The sequence below is a fragment of the Eupeodes corollae genome, chromosome 2 (genome assembly GCF_945859685.1).
Source record: "Eupeodes corollae chromosome 2, idEupCoro1.1, whole genome shotgun sequence".
NCBI classification, from domain to species: Eukaryota; Metazoa; Arthropoda; class Insecta; order Diptera; family Syrphidae; genus Eupeodes; species Eupeodes corollae.
In genome coordinates, this window is record NC_079148.1 from 97,105,372 (window position 1) to 97,125,672 (window position 20,301).

At 38.5% G+C, this 20,301-nt stretch overlaps 1 protein-coding gene across 2 annotated transcripts in view; it reads left to right on the forward strand.

The window, feature by feature from the left end:
* Positions 1-19,710, forward strand: part of LOC129948369 (lysosomal-trafficking regulator) — a 31,741-nt gene extending 12,031 nt beyond the window's left edge. Inside the window, exons 4-23 of one of the 2 annotated variants that reach the window (XM_056059340.1) lie at positions 1,479-1,589; positions 1,665-4,059; positions 7,226-7,891; positions 7,961-8,146; positions 8,204-8,457; positions 8,520-9,185; positions 9,252-9,432; positions 9,490-10,922; positions 10,991-11,377; positions 11,434-11,607; positions 15,423-15,573; positions 15,637-16,226; positions 16,288-16,421; positions 16,485-17,238; positions 17,307-17,448; positions 17,500-17,858; positions 17,921-18,245; positions 18,304-18,805; positions 18,878-19,312; positions 19,386-19,710. In XM_056059340.1, coding sequence (XP_055915315.1) covers positions 1,479-1,589; positions 1,665-4,059; positions 7,226-7,891; positions 7,961-8,146; positions 8,204-8,457; positions 8,520-9,185; positions 9,252-9,432; positions 9,490-10,922; positions 10,991-11,377; positions 11,434-11,607; positions 15,423-15,573; positions 15,637-16,226; positions 16,288-16,421; positions 16,485-17,238; positions 17,307-17,448; positions 17,500-17,858; positions 17,921-18,245; positions 18,304-18,805; positions 18,878-19,312; positions 19,386-19,506 — 9,966 coding nt within the window. In that variant the 3' untranslated portion in view covers positions 19,507-19,710. The remainder of the gene's footprint in view (positions 1-1,478; positions 1,590-1,664; positions 4,060-7,225; positions 7,892-7,960; positions 8,147-8,203; positions 8,458-8,519; positions 9,186-9,251; positions 9,433-9,489; positions 10,923-10,990; positions 11,378-11,433; positions 11,608-15,422; positions 15,574-15,636; positions 16,227-16,287; positions 16,422-16,484; positions 17,239-17,306; positions 17,449-17,499; positions 17,859-17,920; positions 18,246-18,303; positions 18,806-18,877; positions 19,313-19,385) is intronic. The other variant, XM_056059341.1, reaches the window with a different exon arrangement.
* Positions 19,711-20,301: the final 591 nt, after the last annotated feature.

Genomic DNA, 20,301 nt, shown 5'->3' on the forward strand with positions numbered 1-20,301 from the left:
ACACATAGATGACCAACGGAAAGATCAGCTGTCCTGGGCGAAACCGAGGTTTCTTGAAGACGATGACTATGCTGTGTAGCTTATAATCAATTAGAAAGTCATGTACGAAAGATAACATAACAATAAAATCTAAACTGAATTTTAAACCCCTTTGAACGGGAAACCAATTTTTTTCTTTTATTTGGTAGTTATAAAGTGCAATCGTTGTTAGTTTTTGTATTGGAGATTTTGTTTTGCCTATATTAAGATTCCTCCGACAACCAAGAGATTTTGTTCTTTTCGCGACAATTGACCGCGGAGATTAAAATTTTATTTTTTTTGAAACTTTTTTATGCTAGTGTCCTTGCGATACAAAGAGACTACTTCTAAAGCGTCGACTAATGGCGAAGTGTTCAATTTGGTTTGCAGATGCTTGCCTGTCCGTGGACACCCAGCTTATTTTATGACAAAGTTTGTGCTCAAACATAGTGCCACCACTCACAAGGATATTGGTGTTGCAGAAGTCAATGAACCTGTCACCATTGTCATTGCAAGTGCTGATTCCGTGAACATCTATCACATGCCTTAGCCCGTCGTTTTTACCGCAAACCTTAACATTGAGGTCTCCCATAACCAAAATAATATTCGCGGGGTGTGTTGTTGTAGGCGGATCTTAGTTGATTGTAAAAGCATTCTTTCTCTTCATCAGATGTGAGCTCAGTCGGGGCGTAACACTGTTTAATGGTGACGGACGATAGTCTACTCTGAAACCTAGCATTCATAAGTTTTTCCCCAAGGAGCTCCCACGAATTAAGACCCAACTTCAGCTTCTCGAGCGCTTCCAGGAGCGTAACCAGAGTGCCGCATAAATTTTCATAAATTAAAGGACTCTGATATTGTGCGGACCTTCACTTCCTGCGTCCAGAAGCATCCTCACATTCCACAAACCAATCTTTGTCCGGATAAAATAGTCAAAAGTCGTCAACGAGTTATCATTAAATATTGAGGCGTAATTTCGGTTTCCATAGCGGGATGGAGTTCAGTTACGAAGAGTGCTTATCTCCGTAACCTATGCTGAAGAGTCAGGAAACTTCGCCCACTACAATTTTAGCTTACTTATGTAACCAACAAATATCTATTATGTAGTACCCGTGGCATGATGGTTAGTGTGTTGAACTGTCATGCGAGAGGTCATGGGATCGATCCCTGCCTATGCCACCTAAAGTTTTTTCACGGGTACTGCCTCTTGCGAGGAATCGAAAAATTCTCCAAGGGTAATTCTTGTCATGAAAAGTGCTTTCTCAAATTTGCCGTTCGGATTCGGCTTAAAACCCTTCCATCCCTGACAACAGTACTCGCACAAAGGAATGGTTGAGAGTTGTCAGTCACTAGGCCCTATTTCTCAAACGGATTGTTGCGCTACCCAATTTATTTATTATATAAATCTATTATTTTAATTCACTTTCATAAATATTTACTTCTTGTCTCTGCTTCCTTAGCTTATATTGAGAGCCCCAAGTGACTACAGCAAAATTGTTGCCCTACGCACCTTTCTCACTCATGAGATAGGACACCATATTCTATATTTTTTACTACGCGTTGATATTAAGGTAATGTAAATATTAAAACATTATATGTACGTTTTTATTTCACTAATTTTGTCATCATTTGTTCTTTTATTTTAGTTACTTGCATCCCAACTTAGTCTTTGCAACATTTGCATAAATTTGTTCCCCAATTGCCAATGGGAAAGCGACAATCAAGTTGAATTGGAACCAATGAATTCGGTAAAGGATTTTCTTGACAATCTGCTTTTGCATCAACGTTTAAAAGCTCTTCGATCACGTGAATTCAGCCAGTCCTCTGAGTTTAGGTCAACACTTAATGATAGCACCAAACTCTGCTTTACTGAGTCCAAACACCAAGATTTTGAAGCACACATAAAACAAACTAGAACAAGCGACGAAATTGCCATCCTCCTAATTGATTTGCTAGAAAAACTAGTCGATATCGAGACGGATATGGTTCTTAACGATCAGTCAATAAGTGTTATATGTTGGAAATTTGGTGTGGAAAAACTCGCCACCAACGAAGAAGTATTTAGCTCGGGAAAAAATTCCGAAATCATCAAATGCAACCTATTGAGCCTAGTTGCCAGATGCTTTAACAACATCTGCTGGCAAAGGGATAATTTAGCTTCCATAAATTTAAACGAAACAATCAAGAAATTGATGAAAGCTCTAGAAATAACTCCACACCCTCAGATTATCTTTGGAATTATCTACTTGGTTTTTGGACTTATGAACAATGTAATTGCACTGTCCAATGGAAAATTTCACAATGCATTGAAATTCATCGATGAAGACTCCTTGGATATGTGTGTTTCCAAATTATCCGACTTATTGGCCAAACATGCTACAGAATTAGCTCCACTTTTCGCAAAAATTGTTAAAGTGCTTCAAAAAATTATTGACAATCTGAACAAAAACTCACCCAGTAAGTCGAAAAAACATCGTAAGAAATTCAAAGGAATCTTGCAGCAGCATTGCCTGCGAAATAATTTTCCTTGTTTCTTTCAAAAGATTCTCATTAACATAGCCCAACACCTGCCGCTTGACTTGCAGAACTATGTACTTCGTTATCTGCAGCGACAAGGCGTCTGTTGTTGCCTCTGCAACACCGACACCATGAAAATATTTTTCAGTCAGTCCATCGATGTGGAGAATCTAAAGTACGCTTACAGTTTTGTGCACCAAAAACTTTTGACTACTGTCTTTCTGCGCAATAACTGCACTAGTTGCGAATTCAAGCTTAAATCAAACGAATTCCATAAGGAAGTTTTTGAAATATACAAAACCAAGTTCGATGAGATAAGGAATGTGGCTGAATATAAACGATTTCTAAAGCATCTCAAACACATATCACACTTGATAAGCTTCGACATATCAACAGGTATATTGGCCAATATTGTTTTGCCAATATTCCGAACCCATAAAGAGCAACAATTCCTGACCTGTGATGATAGTAATCGAATACTCATTGAGTGTCTTAACATTTTTATTACATATCTAAGTGATGTGAGACTGATAAAGGCGTTTTACAATGACGAGAACATAACACATCTGGAAGATCTGTTGCATCGGCCTGAGTTTGTTCGACCCGTGTGTGATTTGATTAAGATTGGCATTGAAAATGCCGCCTTTTTAGGAGATAACAGTCAAGAGCAAGTGGTGTTGAGTAAGCGACTCATAGCATTGCAATTGAATGGAACCGTCACATCAACAAAATGGATCAATGGAATGCTTAGAAACTTAAATATCGACAAGATGATATGGCTTGATAATGAAGATGAATGCCTTGACAATGCGGAAATAAATGCATTTCATACACTACATATCGCTTCCAGACATTGGTATTTGAATTATCAGCTATTGAAAAGTAGCCAACAATTTCAGAGTGAATTTGCGGAGCAATTTACGGAGACAGATTTGATGAAACTAGCATGCAACACGTTAAGTTGTTTTCTATTGTTCTCTCGAGAAATGGATATGGTTTCACAACATACCGAACAATGCCAAACACCTATGTTTGAATCTCTACCTTTGAATAGTCTCCTATCTTCAGTATCCTCAGTACAAACTTCCATGACTGAAGCATCGGAGCCACCGAATTTCGATGAGGTCATTAAGTTTTATAACGATTTTGGAGTGAAAGGATTTTTAGACAAACTTCAAAGCAACACGACCACCGACGAGAGTATTGTTCTTTTTGATATCAAAAATCAACTAATGTCACTTTCACATGGCCAAATGACGGAGGGTCAACAAAAACTTTTGGCCATAGAGGAGTCGGCAGTGACGGAAGACCAAAAGAGTCTACTAGGGCGAATATTTGGTTACCTGTTTGGTTCGGAATCGAATTCTACGAATAACCTAAAGGAGTCTGATGAAACGGCAACTGATGTTAGTGATGTTAAATCAGAACTACAATGTCTTTGCAAGCCAGGTGACTGCAAAAACCTGCTGCTAAAGTTGTTCGAATCCGCAATGGCTGTGTATGTTCGAGAGAATAAAGAGAATTGTAAGTACTTATCCGTTCATTGATCTCGTTAGTTGCATGATTTGTTTTTTTTTTTTTTGTTTCTATCTTTATTACTTAATAGTTAAGTCAGAAAGAAAACACACAAAAGGAGTGGTTACATTTTTTTTCTCCTTCTTTTAACACCTTTGGTCGAGAAAAATAGAGACATATTTTCATATAAATTCCATTTGACCGAACTCATAATAAAAACAAACGTTCTCTAGGCTAGGCAAAGTTTATTTTACAATGTCATGCTTCATACATTCTGTCTTGTGTTTGTGGTTCATAATAGACTGAGATTAATGCTATGAATCTATGAGGATTTTCACTTGATGAATTGACTTTACGAAAGGTAAGAACCCACCAACTGAGATGATACAGTTGGTGTTTTCATGGAGATTTAAAACAAAGTTACTTTTGATTTTGTAGTTTGCTGAATAAATTATTTGTCATAGGAATTGAAATTAAAAAAAAATAGGATTTACAAATTCTGGGGTTATACAGGGTGGGGCGTGGTTACTTCCTTATCTGAAACTCTGGCAACTGAGCGGCTATTAATAGTAAAGCGTTGGTTTATGGCTTGTTCGAAAGCACGTTATCTAAGTTTTTCGTTATGACTAGTTCAGTGTCAACAATGCAGTGAACAAAGCAAGCGCGCGCGTTTGCCTAGGAGCCCTACTTTTCCTTCAGCCGATCGATCATCGCAATTCAGCGTGCTTTCAAAAACCATTTCAATATCGCACCTGCAGGTCGTGTGCTTGATCGAAAATCGATTTGTTTGTGGGTGGACACGTTCAGGGATACCGGTAGTGTGCAGAAGAAACAGAATGGACTTTCTAGAACCGTCAGGACGCCAGAAAACATCGAAAGGGTGAGGGCGGCGATTTTAAAAGCCCCTAGGAAATCTGCACACAAACACTCGGGTGCTTTAGAGATTTCTAGTCGCACAGTGAGAGGAATTCTTCATGAGAGACATTATTTTCACCCACACAAATTGAAAGTAGTGCAACAACTTAATCCAATGGATTATATTGCGCGAAAAAATGCATGTGAAGCCTTCCTCGAAAACCTGCCCCTTGTTTTCTTTAGTAACGAGGCAAATTTCCATTATTTGAGGATGTGTGAACAAACAAAACATGCGATATTGGAGTCCCACTAACCCGAGAGAGCTTCATGAGCAGCCTCTGCATGCGGAACGTGTGACTGTTTGGCAATATCCAGAATCGGCATTATTAGATGGCGCCACAACTCACACGGCAAGAAGTTCAATGAATATTTTGCGTGAACACTTCCCCGAACGGCTCATCTCTCTTGGAAGCGATCTTCAGTGGCCAGCACGATCGCCAGATTTAGCCCCATATGATTTTTTCCTGCGGGCCTATCTTAAATCGTTGGTAAAGACTGATCGTCCAAAGACCCTTCGTCATCTTAAAAATATTCGTGCTACTATCACCGACATAAGCACAGATATGCTGGAAAAAGTGGAAAACGATTTCAAATTCCGACTATCTGAGTGCATGATGTGAACGGTGGCCACTTTCGAGATGTAGTTTTTAAAACCAAATAAAATAAAACTTTAAATGTATCTACTTCTATACACAGAAGAAATAATTAAATCAATATGGCCTTTACTTTTTTTAAACAAGGAAGTAACTACGCCCCACCCTGTATTTAAGTTACAACTGGAAGTATGATAATTTTTTGAATGTCATTCGTACGGGGCTGCTACAAGGCTGATTGATGTATTTTCAATATTTAAAAATAGTTCCCAAAATCCCAACCCCTTTTAGCTTACCTTTCCAAAAATTAGGTACATACTTTGTTGGGATAGCCAATTTCTCCGAAATAGCTACCACAATCGGAATCCTCCCGGAGGCATCGTTTAACATGCTTCTTCAATTTCCAAGCTTGTTGGCCGATGATGTCGTCCAATTTTGCACTCAAGTCTCCTTACCTTTTAGTATACGTCAAGGTTTTTCCGGGAGAGTTATTCTTCGCTCATGAGTGCTACGTGCCCGGCGGAGTGTCTAATAAGCTTTATCCTTCACAACTTTCACGTTCTATAAACTCATAATTGTACGTCCTCCAGAATTGTGCTTTTTTCAAAAATAAGGCTAAAAATGTTCTCCGTAAGATTTGTTTCGTGCATGTAAAAGAGTGACTGAACTCTCAAGTCTCGATTCCATAAGTGAGTAGTCGTAGAACCATTGTTTTATACAGCATCAGTTTGAAATATAATGAGATTTTAGACTCTAAAGAGTCTTGATAAACTGTAGTAGGTTTTGTAGGCTTTAATCAGACGCAGCCGGAGCATTTCGTCTTCTATTTTATAATATAGGAGAAAGATTGGACCGCTTCAAATTCCTTTTCACCTACCTTGATTGATGTTGTCTATAAAATTCTATTATTTTCCGCCAAAAGAACGACTGTAACATTTTTTTTTATTTACTTGTCATTAAGTATTGAAGTCGAAAAAAAGTCGTAAAAAGCCAAAGCCTTTTCGACGACCTGAAATATATTTTGACGAGCTATTACTGCACATGTTTTGCTGTTTTTAGAAAATAAAAAAACATGGTGCTCATTTTTTTTGTTATTTAATCAATTTGATGTGAAAATATTAACTGAAGTCGGTCCACACTATACAAATCTTCAAGCTAAGAAAACTGCCTGGCCCCACATTCTTATTGTATTTACAATTTTGCGGCAAACATCTTAATCGTTCCAAAACGAAAAAAAAAAAAGCAAATACAAAAGTTTTACGTTGCACTTCTCCATCACAACTTCTGGTTAGTATTGAGATTGTATATTTCCCCACATCATCATAACAGCAAGACCGCATGCGCTGCGCATACCAAACCTCAAGAAGCCATACAACATAAGTTCAACCTACGACAATATTCTTTAGAAGATTCTATTTCATTTACTGCCAGCAGCACTCAGCAGTTCATTTAGAATACTCTTCTCAGTCGGTTGCTTTTGCTTGGTTGGGTGCAGTCAGTCAATGATAATTACACAGCCTTGAATTTCATTTACAATAATCTTATCTGATGCTAAGTCGTCGCGTCAGATAGGAGTGATAAATAATCTCGAAACAATTTTTTTTTATTTATTTTGTTTAAATAAAATAAAAAACTTTTTCTGATGAAAACTCTAAACTTTTATACAGCCACCGAGGCAATGCAAAAGAATTTACGAAAGCTTAAGTCGATAATACTATCGCGTGCAGTGCAAGATTGGAATCAGGCCGATCCGAGTATAACCGCAGTTACATTGGCTCTGCAATCGTTACTGAAAATCGCCGAATTAACGGGAACATTTCCCAACGAAGAACCACATCCGATTAACCAAAGGGATGAAGTTGGCGCTCATAGAACCACCGCCGATGGTGTTGACGAACCAACGATGGTCTCAACTGAAAGCGAAGCAGACTTCTATTCAACCAGAGCCAGTTTGATATGTGCTGACAGTGAAATAGACTTCAGCGAGAACGATACAGAGGAGTTCTATCTAACAGCCGACGAAGGTTACGAAGCTGACGGTGAAATACCTGGAATGTCTGAGAGTGAAGAAGAAATCGAAGATTTATGGGTTCCTTTTACGCCGTCTTCACGATATCGGACCCATGTTGTGCATAGTGGCATTTCTAAGATAGTCACAGAGATTCTTGTTGAATTGTCTTTGAAATGTTCTCAGAATCCGAGTGCAGCGTGGGCTAGTAGCTTGAGTCAATTAGCGGCTAGGATGTTTGTAATTCGTGATTTTCTTGGTGGACCTTTGTTTATTTTGCAAGGATTTTTACCACTTCTTCAGAGTAATGATGCAAAACTTAGAGGTAAGTTTGATTTACAAAGAAAATTGAAAAACTACTTATAAATTTAAATGTGTGTACATTTATTTTTAGAGCTGCAGCAAACGATATTAGATCTTGTGGTTGATCTCAACTCTCCTGATGTATTGTCTACGTATTTCAGTATATTGGCATCGAAGAACCCCCCTGTTGACATTCTGATAAAGTATATGTCGTATATTTGTTCGAGTAATCTAAAAAAACAGCCCAGTGTTGAGATCGAGTTCCCTATGCTGAATGGTTAGTAAAGTTGTTTTTTATATAGGAATATGGTTGAGAAGATGTGATTTTTTGTAGATGGAAGATGCATATCGTCGACTGATCCCCTTATAGCAGAACAAATTGAGCGGGTACGCTCCTATCACCTTTACAATCATGCCAATACAGCTTTTCTTCGATCTGCCTGCGTCCTGCCAATAACTCATGCTAAGTTGTGGGGCCCTGATGGTTTAACGGTATCTTTGTGGATGCAAATGAAAAGCAGTATGCCGCACAGAAGTGCCAGTCAGATAATTGAAGACGATATTAAAATTTCATGCGAGGAGGGCGTAGTGAGTTTTATTTGCTTAGCTTAACATTGTTTCATTTTTAATATTATGTTTAATTTTCAAAGCGTACACATATTCTTTCTGTTGGAAGCAATCAAGCGATAATAAGTGTTTACGTAAACAGCAATATGAATCTGGTATTCGAAAGCAGTAAACCAAATGCAGAGCTCTCACCGAAAAGTCCAATGAATGAAGACAATTCGTTTATGAATAAAGAAAATGTTTCTACCAACACCACGTCTCAAGCAATAAGTCCGTCGCCTTTCCGGAATGCTCTTAAACACACAAAACTTGTCATCCTCAACAGTTTCAATCACATGCATTTATTCCATGGTCACGGTGCTACGGACGGCTATTTTGAGGGTTCCAGCGTTGAGCTGAAATACTTTCGCCTAAGCCGATCCAAATGGACGCATTTATGTTTTGCAGTTGATTTGGCATCGGATCGATTCAATTTGACAGTGACTCTGGATGGTCTGGAACAGCATTCGATAAGTTTACCATTTCGAAATGTTCGCAATTTGACAAGAACCTCAACTTTTCAATTACTCTCGCTGGGTGATAGCATACCAAAGGCAAATTGTAATGATTCCCTGGAATGTGTTAATGGCACTCCACTTAAGTTTTCAATTTCGAATGTTATTTTGTTTAATCGAAAAATTTCCGATAAGGAAATAATTCAGTACTTGACTTCAATGGGACCTGATTTTGTAGATATAACACAGTGCCAGGTAAAAATATACAAAAAAAATAATAAAAAAAAATATAGTTTTCGGTAAATTGATGTATTTTTATAGGTTGGTGCGTGGAAACCAAATTTTGGTTATCTAAACCTCAATAAGTCTTTCAATGTAAATGTTGGAAGTTTTCAAGATGCAATGAAAGTTTTTAGAGAATCTCGATTTTGTGCATATTCAGCTAGCGATCCGACAACAATAATGGCCTATGATCAGACATCAGATTGTGACAACACTAGTGGTAAAGAAACTCTTTTTTAGCTCACCCATCAATTGCTAGACCAATAATCTCTTTTAGGTAAGAATTTTGGAATAATGCTTTACGGCGAATTGTGCCGCAATGAACTGCAATCAGTTCAAACCTCGACTATACTATGCGGGGGACTTTCAACACTGCTGTACCTGTTTGCAAGAGTTGTTGAGCTCACATCTGATTCCGCGACGCAGTCCATGTCATTGGATCTTTTGCTAAGCGTGGCTCTGTCCGACTCTCATCTTTATACTGAATTCATGCGAAACGATTACTTCAGCCTAATTGGCTATGTAATCAAAACTGACCGATGTACAAAAGATGTTTATTTACTTGCGAGCATTATAAACAATGCCTGCACTCAACCAGTGATAATGAAAAAGGCCTCAGCAATTCATGTGAATGAAAACACAATCGCATGTGTGGCCCATCCAATGCTGATTACGAAAATACTACATCGCTATTCTGATTGGCATCGCTCAGGATCCGAAAGCTCAGAAGTGCTAGAGCTTCTTTTTAAAACAATAATAGCACTGGTAAGAGATAAGCATCCTTGCAAGGAATTCAATATGAAGCAGTTGAATCGGGCTGGTCTGGTGAAAGAACTTCTCAATCTTTGCAAAGTTTACGTTGTAGAGTCCCCAAATCCTATCCATATATCGATAGACGCAGCCAATTATTTTGTTAACATTTTGAGCATCTTTGCTGGTTCACCGCCATCGGCTTCTCTCATGGACGAGATCATGAAGCTACTTCTATTGCTGCATAAACCAAGTGAATGTTTTATCACTCATGATCGCTCAAATTTATACTTCTTACTTAGCACCGAAAGTCCAGTGAAAGAAAAAGGTTTAGGTTTACAAATTCCAAGAAGGCAGCTAAAGCAGATATTTCGGGAACGCAAACGTTCGTCAAGTACGAGTTTATTTCGAGCAGCTAAGCCCCCACGCATCATTAAAGACTCCTCCTCAAATGGTGATAGTTTGAGATTCAATGGTGGAATTGCAAGAAGAAATTCGGATTTGAATCTCGAAAGCATAGCAAATTGTTCAAGATTGAATCAAAACGAAATACGAATGCTATTACCCTTAGAGCCCTCTAAATGGAGATTGAAAATCAAGAGACATACATTACATCATATACCGCACAGTAGTCCGAGAAACTCACCCCAGAAAATGATTCGCAAACGAGTTCGGGCGACATCAAAAGCTCCGAATCTGAATCACAACGAGAAAAAGAGTCGCCTCGAAAGTCCACACTCTGATTCAAGCCCACCTTCTTCACAAGATGAACAAAGTGGAATTCTATCCAAAGAAGGCTTCAAATGGCCGCTAGAAAATTCTTTTTTCACTAAAAAGAAATCAAAGACAATGTTCAAGACTGATTTTTATAGCGCACCTGGAATAATGAAGCTACAAGAGCGCCTTTTTATATTGCTCAAAGATTTTCTCTTCCTTTTGCCGGACAATATTGTCGAAGAGGTTAGTTTTTGTTTATAATTAAAGAAAAATTATCATAAATTGATTATTATTAATTTTTGTCTTTAAAGGTTCTTACCCATTATGTTAAGATGGAAATCCTTTTAGTACTCGCCAACCACACAAGTTCGACTGTTCGTACAGCAATTCTCAAGCTATTGACTGCTCTCACCAAAAGAATTCCCCCGAGTGAACTTGGGGTATTTACTAAAAAGTTCTATCCTCAACATTTGGCAAATCAATTGGCTATTTATGCGACTGATTTGAATATGTTGGAGACGTGTTTGGAGTGGGTTACGGGGCTGTATGGAAGTCTGGAAGCTTTTTTCGAATACGAGTACATATCCATACAAAATCGTTTCGGTTTGCATTCATTGCTTTCAATATTAACAAATACAGAAGCACAAGCCGGCTTTTTGGCAAAGGCGTTTAAAGTGTTAAGAACTATTTATCTGACGGTAATGGATTTATAGACACAAAGTGTTAAGGTTTTTTTTTAATATCTATGCTTTAGGATCCAGAGGATAATCACAGTCTAATTGAAACTGGACTAATTCAGTGTTGTATGAAGGCATTGCACAATATTTACGTCAAGCCCAAAGTATCGAATACGGTTACAGAAGAATCGATCACAGAACTTCTAACTTCTGTCGGAGAGAGAGCTATTAAATCCACGGGACAAATAAACGTAAGTAATATACAGGTTAAGGCATATTCTCTTAATTTCAAAAGCGTCGCAAATAAAAAATAGATTTAGATTTTTATTTTGTTTAAACCTAAATTTTTGACAATAATTTGGTAAACAATCAATATGATGCATGGCATTGCCGTCTGCCTGATTGACAACTAAAAGTATAGCAGTTTAAGATTAAAACTGTCCATTTAAAATTTGATGTCTATATTTTTTGCAATATGCATATAACTTTGCGACATTCATTTCCTGTAGAAGACTTATGATATCAATATTTGAAAGAAAGTCACTGCCTAGGATAAGTCTTCTTATTTCTCTCAGTATCCACAGGTTACATAAAATCGATAAGTCATCGCGGTGAAGAATTTATTTCAGATTAAGGAGTTCTCCTCTTAGCCGGAACATGCACTCAATTTGTTCGAGGGTATATTTGTCGTGGAAGTAGTTTTTTTCCTGGAGATCGTAGTGTAGTCTGCTGTAAATCATGCGAAACTTCATGGTAGCCAGTACGCTTTTTCCACACCTCAACATCTACAAAGGAACTTGGATTGCTCCAGATAAATCTACCGTCAACCAGATTGACCATATTGCGATCAACGCCAGACACGCTTCCAGCATCATGGATGTCCGAACTTTCCCAGGAGCTAACATCGACTCGAACCACTACCTCTTTGTTGAGAGGTTTAAAAGCAGAAATCAAGTTCGAAAGTTTTATGAACACGTGAAACGAAATTCACAGGTGCATACAACAAGAACCGAAGGCTGCAAAGTTGAAAGTGGAAACATCATAGTGGAACCGCAGTCAATGATATGAAACACTTCTACAGACTGTATAACGGCAACGACGAACCGAATTCCGCTGTCAGGAAGGATGATTCATTCAACATAGACAACGAAAGCCAACAATCCCGTCCCCCCGACTAAGACAAAGTAAAGATTGCCATATCTAAGCTGAAATCTAATAAAGCCGCTGCCTGGAGCGGATGGCTTGAATGCCGAGCTCTTTGAAGCAGCTGGAGATAAGTTGGCTAGGAGCATGCATGCAAGATATGGTCGGAAGAAAGCATGTCCGATGAATGGAATTGTTTCTCCTGAAAAAGGAGACCCTCTAAACTACACCAACTATAGAAGAATCAGTCTACTTAACATCGCTTACAAAATCTTCTCTGCCGTAATATGTGAACGGCAGATCCTGGAAAAAACCCAAGAACACCAAATCGACACCCACCATCTTTTCATCGATTTCAAGGCCGCATATGACAGCATCCACAGAGACGAGCTGCATAGAACCACGTCTAGTTTTGCTATCCCTGCCAAATTCGTCCGTTTGTGCAGGATGACCATATAGAATTCACGCTGCTCCATAAAGGTTGGAAACAACTTAACAGAACCTTTCGATGTCAAAAAAGGTTTTAGACAAGATGATGCGCTGTCATGCGATTTTTTTTAACATAGTACTTGAAAGAATAGTGCAGAGTCTGTCCAATTACTGGCATATGCTGATGACATTGACATAATCGGAAGAACTCAGCGTGATGTCAATGGGGCTTTTGGGTTTAACGGTTAATGAGGGCAAAACAAATTACATGCCGTCGTCAAGAAAGGACCTACCACACCGAAGTCTTGGTCAAAACGTCACCATCGACAGACGTAACTTTGAGGTAGTCAAGGACTTCGTCTACCTAGGCTCCGCTGTAAACGCAGAAAACAACACCAGCGCTGAGATCAAACGCAGAATAACTCTTGCTAACCGCTGTTTCTTTGGGCTTAGAAAGCAATTGAGTGGTAAAGTCCTCTCTAGAGCGACCTAAGTGTGGCTATATAAGACCCTTATCATCCCCGTCCTGCTATACGGTGCAGAAGCATGGACTATGACAAAAGCGGATGAAAGCACCTTGGGTCGGTTCGAGATAAAAGTTCTTTGTGTGATCTACGGTCCGGAGAAGATGGAACGACGACCTGTACGGGCTGTACAGCGACGTAGACTTAGCCAGAAGGGTAAAGTTCCAACGACTAAGATGGCTGGGTCACGTAAAGTGCATGGAAACCAATGCTCCGGCTCGGAAAGTCTTCGAATCGACACCCACACGAAAACACGATAGCGCAGTAGAGGAAGAATGCAGATCAGGTGGCGCGCACAAGTGGAAAGTGACCTCACCCAACTTGGAGCGCGAAACTGGAGACATCTAGCTAGGGACCGAGCTTGATAGAGAAGTTGGTTGGGTGAGGTGCTAGTTCACACAGGACTGTAGCGCCACCTTAAGTAAGTAAGTAGGTTTATCATTAATTGTAATGATTCAGGTGATGCTGCCAAAAGAACAATGTCGTCCGCAAACAGCAATGCTTTTATTATTTGTCGGGCGAAGTCTATGCCATCTGGTAAGAGGTTTGTGAGATCTTCAATAAACAAGGCGAACAGACCCCGGCTCAATGTTCAGGCCTGCCTGACTCCTGATTGTGTTTTAAACCCTCTCGACAACTCTTCTCCATTCCATACCTTAGGAATTGTATCTGCACATAGATTTTGAATAACTCTTCCGAACTTCCATTACATTCCGTTACTATAAAAATGCAGATTTAAAGCCAACGAAAAACGGATATGTGGGTACAAATGTGGTCAACCGTCGAATAACCAGTACTAAAGCCTTTAAGAGCTTGTTGTTTTCTTTCCATTTATTGAAACGTTTTTGCAAAGCCAAATATTTAATATGAAGCATTTAGAAAGGATATTCCTCTATAATAAGACACCTGGGCCAAGCTCCCTTTCTTATCAAGCAGAAAAATTATGGACTCCTTGAATTTAAGTGGTATCATTCCGGTTTCCATGACATTGTTATATATAGTTGTCAGTCGATGATTAGCTCTGCTGTGCCATACTTATAAAATTCCGCTGGTATGCCATTCGGTCCACATGCTTTAAGTTCCATTACAGCTGAAATCACTGAAACCCAGACTAGCGTATTAAAAAACAGTTTCCCTTATGTTGGATTCAACAAACTCTGAAAGTGATCTGCCAGCTAATCAGAACCTATACTAAAATGGATTGAATACTTTTTTCCTTTCCTTTCCGCTTTTACAAGATGGTAATCTGCCTTCTTTAGCTTACATTTTGCCTTGAAAGATCTATTAGCCAACAAATATTGATTTTTGAAGTAGCCATCATTGGAATATCTGTAAGCCCTTGTCTTTCTACAATCTACATCATGACTCTATGAAGCTCTCCTGGGCTTTGCTGTTGGCAGCTACAGTTGCATACTACTCATTGATTATTTTATCCAGCTTAGATATATCACCGTGTTCAATGAATGTTAAGATGTCGTCCACGAATTTACATTCTGACCGTGCGTCGTTTAAAAATTAAAAATACCAATAATTTCGTATAATAACGTTCCTCTTGGAATTCCGTTGATAATCGATATTTTGAACGCTGAAATATCTCTGGGTTTGACTTGTTTGTTAGCTTAATTTGCAGAACTACATACTTTTTACGCGCCGATGTGACATGAAAACACACTGTCGCTAGGGCCAAACGTTTTCAAAGACTGATTTTTGGAGATATTTGACCCACAGTTAAATTATTTTTTGATCTGGTGAGCTTTTATGATGCCTTGCACTGAAATAAGTTTTGAACGCGCTACAAATTAATACGACTTTTTCATGATGCCGAATTTATGAAGCTACCACAACATATGCGTGATGCTTCTTATTTCTTTTTAGTTTGTTTTTGCGACGCATTTGAAATTATGGGGCTTTAAATGGCATTTTGTTGTTTGTCAAGAGTGTTATAGTTTTCTTAACAAAATGTATTGCAGATTATTTGGGATATATTAAATATGCTGTCATTTTATCAAATCAACAACCCGATAAATGTGGTAAAAGGCTTTCGCTCAGTACAGGGTAAACTTCAGCTCAATTGGTTGGATCTCTTCTTCAGAAACCGAGTTCCAAGTTCAAACTTTAAAGGTTAATTTCATGCCATTCGTTTCCGCAAAGAAATATTTGTCTAAACTTCTTTTTAAATTACAGTTACTGTGTTACCAAATTCTTCTATCAATCTTTCCGAAACAAAAACAAGGCTTGACCTGCTTATTGATCGCTGTTCACAGTTCTTCACAAATTTCGGCCCTACGTACATGCCTAACGAAAACGAGCTGAAACTTTTTGAACAACTCGTGTTGTTTGGCATCTCTACCAACACAAGATGTAATAATTTTATAGCCTGGGGATTGTTATCCTCACGGCCGTTTGAGATCCGACAGTTTATCATTGATGCGTTATGGATGTCCTGCCAAAATGAAACGCTCCCAACGATCATTTGTGATGGTAAAATGATCAAGTCGCTTTTGTGGTTATGTCTCCTTGAACAGAGATCAAATAATGAAAAGCCCATAGACAACCTTGACCAGCTTTGCTTGCGCCTCGGCATAAAGGACACGGATACGATCTGGAATTTAGAACAAGAACTCGAACGCTTCGAACAAAATCGAAACAACGTATCCGCCAAACACAAGCTTATGTTGGAGAAGACCATTCATAAATTCGAATCGTTAGCCATGAGCTGCATTGAAACTTCAATGGTTATAACGAGAGTAGTTGCTGAATTACAGGTTTGTTTGGTAACGAATTGTTTGTGTTATGACTTTTTAACTGATTGTGCTGACGGTCCTTCGTTCACAGAATTCCGAACGAAAAATTCTCATGAACCATATGAAGGAGTACGATGAGAACTATACCTTCCATAAGTGGTTAGAGATCATCCGTCGAATGACCCATGAAGGTGCGCCTTGGTTTTCAATCGATCGAAGTGAAACGTAATTAAAATCCATATTTTGAATAAACATACATTATTTTAAAGATTACATTTCGTTTGTTAGGTCTTTTGAGTTAGATGATACAGAGGGACCCTCTAGAGTTCACACTCGTCTGCGGCGTTGTCATTTGGACATTGACAAACGCTTTATAATGGAGGACTATAGACAGATTGGCAGAGAGGAGCAGCATCGTGTTGAGTTTATTCGACCTCTAGATTATCTGATATCCAGCTACGATCAGCAGCTAAATATATCACTTAATTCTCAAATTCTTTACAACTTCCCTGCCAAATACCTGCCCGTAGACGCGGAAATAGATGGAGAAATAATCATAACCGATCATAAATTGTACTTTATAGCAACTTATCGGTGTAAATACTTTTATGTAACGTGCGATGTTGAGAACATAACCGAAATCTGGCTCAAACGCTATCAACATCAAGAGAAAGCTTTTGAAATATTCCTCGAGACAAATAAATCGCTTTTGTTTTCTCTGCAAAACCAAGACGACTGGAAGATTATGAAGGAAGTTTTTCTCGATAAGATTGTGGTATGTCCGGATCAGAATAAAATTCTTCTCATTACACAACAATGGCGTGAGGGTCTTCTCACCAATTGGGAGTACATAATGACATTGAATCAAATCGCCGGCAGAACGTACAATGATCTCATGCAATATCCAGTATTTCCATGGATCTTAGCTAACTACACAACAGATGTCTTGGATCTGACGGATAAGAAGAACTTTAGAAAGCTAGAAAAGCCAATAGCGGTACAGCACGAGGAGAACGAACAGCATTATGTGAATAATTATACGGTTTGTTTTATTTTAATGGATTGTTATCAATTTTTGTGTATGGCTAAAAGCTTGTTTTTCTTTTGCAGTATATAAATAATACAATGACAAGTATGGGTACTCTTCAGATAAAACCATATCACTACAGTTCACACTATTCGAACTCTGGAACTGTGTTGCATTTTCTTGTGCGAGTTCCACCTTTCACAAGCTACTTTTTGAGATACCAAGGTAACGTGAATGAAATTTTAATAATGGATAATTTCTAGTTTAATATTTTAGACAACAATTTTGACCTGCCTGATCGAACATTTCATTCACTGGCTACAACTTGGAGTCTCGCCAGCAAAGACAGTCCGACAGATGTAAAAGAGCTTATTCCGGAATTCTTCTGTCTGCCGGAAATGTTTGAAAATTTTGAACGTTTCGATTTTGGCTGCCGACAGTCGGGCGAGAGAGTCGAAGATGTTCTTTTGCCGCCTTGGTGCTTACGAGATCCTCGTTTATTTGTACTTATACACCGACAGGCTCTTGAATCGGAAATTGTTCGACAAAACATACATAATTGGATCGATTTGATATTTGGTCACAATCAAACGGGCCAAAATGCAGTTGACACCATTAATGTTTTTCATCCAGCTGTGAGTTTAAAAAAAGAAAAATATCCTGTAAATATTTAACTTTCCTATGTTATCCTTTAAAGACATATGCGGTGTTTCTGGAATCAGAGATTACAGACCCAATAGAGAGAAAAGCCGTTGAGACAATGGTGAAGACTTACGGTCAAATGCCAAAACAGCTATTTAAGACAGCGCATCCATCTTCAAAACCATTGAATTATTGCTTGGGCGAGAGAGAAGTTATACCCACAGCCAAAGGTCTACGTTGGGGTGTGTTCCTAGGATCACCACAACTCCCTACACCTACATTAGGAAACATTAATAAACTGCCTGGTTCTGACTTTTTGGTTTCATTCAACAATACAAATATGGTTTATGGTCTACCGGCAAAGTCTTGTGTTATGCAAGGTAATTTATTTATTAATTTAGTTTGTTGTTTTCTTGATATTTTATCTTAATAATAAAGGTCCTGACACTGATACTTTTAATGTGATATCTTGGGGTTACGACGATCGAATCGTTCGCATCCAACCTCTCAGTGATACCCAAACCAAGTCAAAGGCTTTGCTATTCAATAGTTCCTTTGACGATATAACTTGTTGTGGATCGGATGCAAATTCAAATCTTCTATTTTGTGGACACAAGTCAGGGCGAATAAGTGTGTATAAATGTTCAAGTGTCGATACAACACGTATTGCCAAAAGTCGCCAAAACTATGTTAAAGGTATCAAATTATCATACAACTCTGCCTTCCGAAAGATCAGCCCCAAGAGTAGTTTGAAAATAGACGACTTAGAACAAACGACAGAAGTTCAAAGAAATAATGTTGGAGTTGAGTTGACGTGGTCAGGCCCGACAATTCTCATTCGACACACTGATGAAATAACAACTATTTGTTTATCTGTGGAATTTAAAATTGCTGTGTCAGCGGGAAAGGATGGCATTGCTGTGATATGGGATCTGAATGAGTGAGTTGCATCTCGATTCGATTCGCTTCGATTTTTTTTTTCTCAATAACATATTTTTGTTCCTTCGTTTAGCTTAAGCTATATACGTACGATAGAGCGCCCAGCTGAAATTCACCATTCTCCAATCAATTTAACAGCAATTAGTTCGACATTGGGTGACATAGTGACGGTGCACTCGATTCCAAGGAATGAGAGTGACCAATCAAGTACTCCAGTTCAAGCTGACGAATGTTTCGAAGTAACAGAAGAGAGCTTAGATGACTTTGTAAATGTTTCTGTGAACCCAAGTGGAAAGTCAATTCTGCGTCTGCATTCGGTGAATGCTCGATACGTTAACCACATAGTGCATGAGGATAGTATTTTGGCTGTGTGTTATTCTTACATCAAAGAAGGAGTGGGAGTGAATGTAATTGCGACGGCAGTAGAAGGTGGCATAGTTCGGCTGTGGTCAAGTTGGAATTTGAGTTTTGTCACAGAAATCGCAACTGGTATATCAAACATCAAAAGGTACAACATGAATACATTATCATTTTATAGATTACAAATATTAAGTGTTTATTTGGGTTTGATTTATTTCCAGCATTGCATATTCAACTCATCAGCATTTGGTCGTGCTAACTAAGGATTCTTATATTCAAGTGTGGGAGTCGGAAGGTTTATATGGAAATCCACCAAAATTCCCGCAAATTGTTTTCAAATAAAATCTGTGTGCTCATTAATTATTGCTAATTTAATTGGTTTACTGATAATTATTATTAATATTATTATTATTGTATTGTATAGAATAATGTTATTGTGTGGATGAGGTGATCATATTATTTTTGTTCCATAAAGTGAATTGTGCTTGATATTTTTTGTAGCTATTAAGTGTGTTTAAATGCATTAGTATATTTGATAAAATTCTATGCTTTGTGGTTTTATTTATGAAGATTTTCTTCATTTAACTTAGATACTGGGAAAAAAATGGCAACATTTCCAAGATGCAATCAGAGAAGCTGCCTTTAACGTTATGGATTTCAAACACCTGCTTTAGTGAGGAATGTCGGCAGCCTAACAACAGGCACGCAAAGCGACGGTGCATAGAAGACGAGTGCTGCTCACGAGCTCTAAGAGCAGAAGAAGAGAGATGAGCACCGAATTCCTAGAATAAAAAAAAAAAACAAAAGAAGCGTGCGTTCGCAGAAGTTGAGAGGTTTTGATTTTAAAGCCGCAGGCGAAGACAATGTGTACAGGACGCACTGTGTAGAGCCATGTCTAGTTTTGGTCCCTTAATAAACTCGTCCATTTGTGCACGCTGCTCCATAAAGGTTGAAAACAACTAAACCAAACCTTTTGAAGTTAAGAAGGACCTTAGACAAGCTGACTCTTTTAACATCGTCCTTAAAGAAATAGTGCAGAGCTCCCACTAGAGGCACTATTTTCCGAAAGTTGATTATGCTGATGTCATTGACATAATCCGAAGACCTTAACGTGTTGTCAATGAGCAAGTTCTGGCA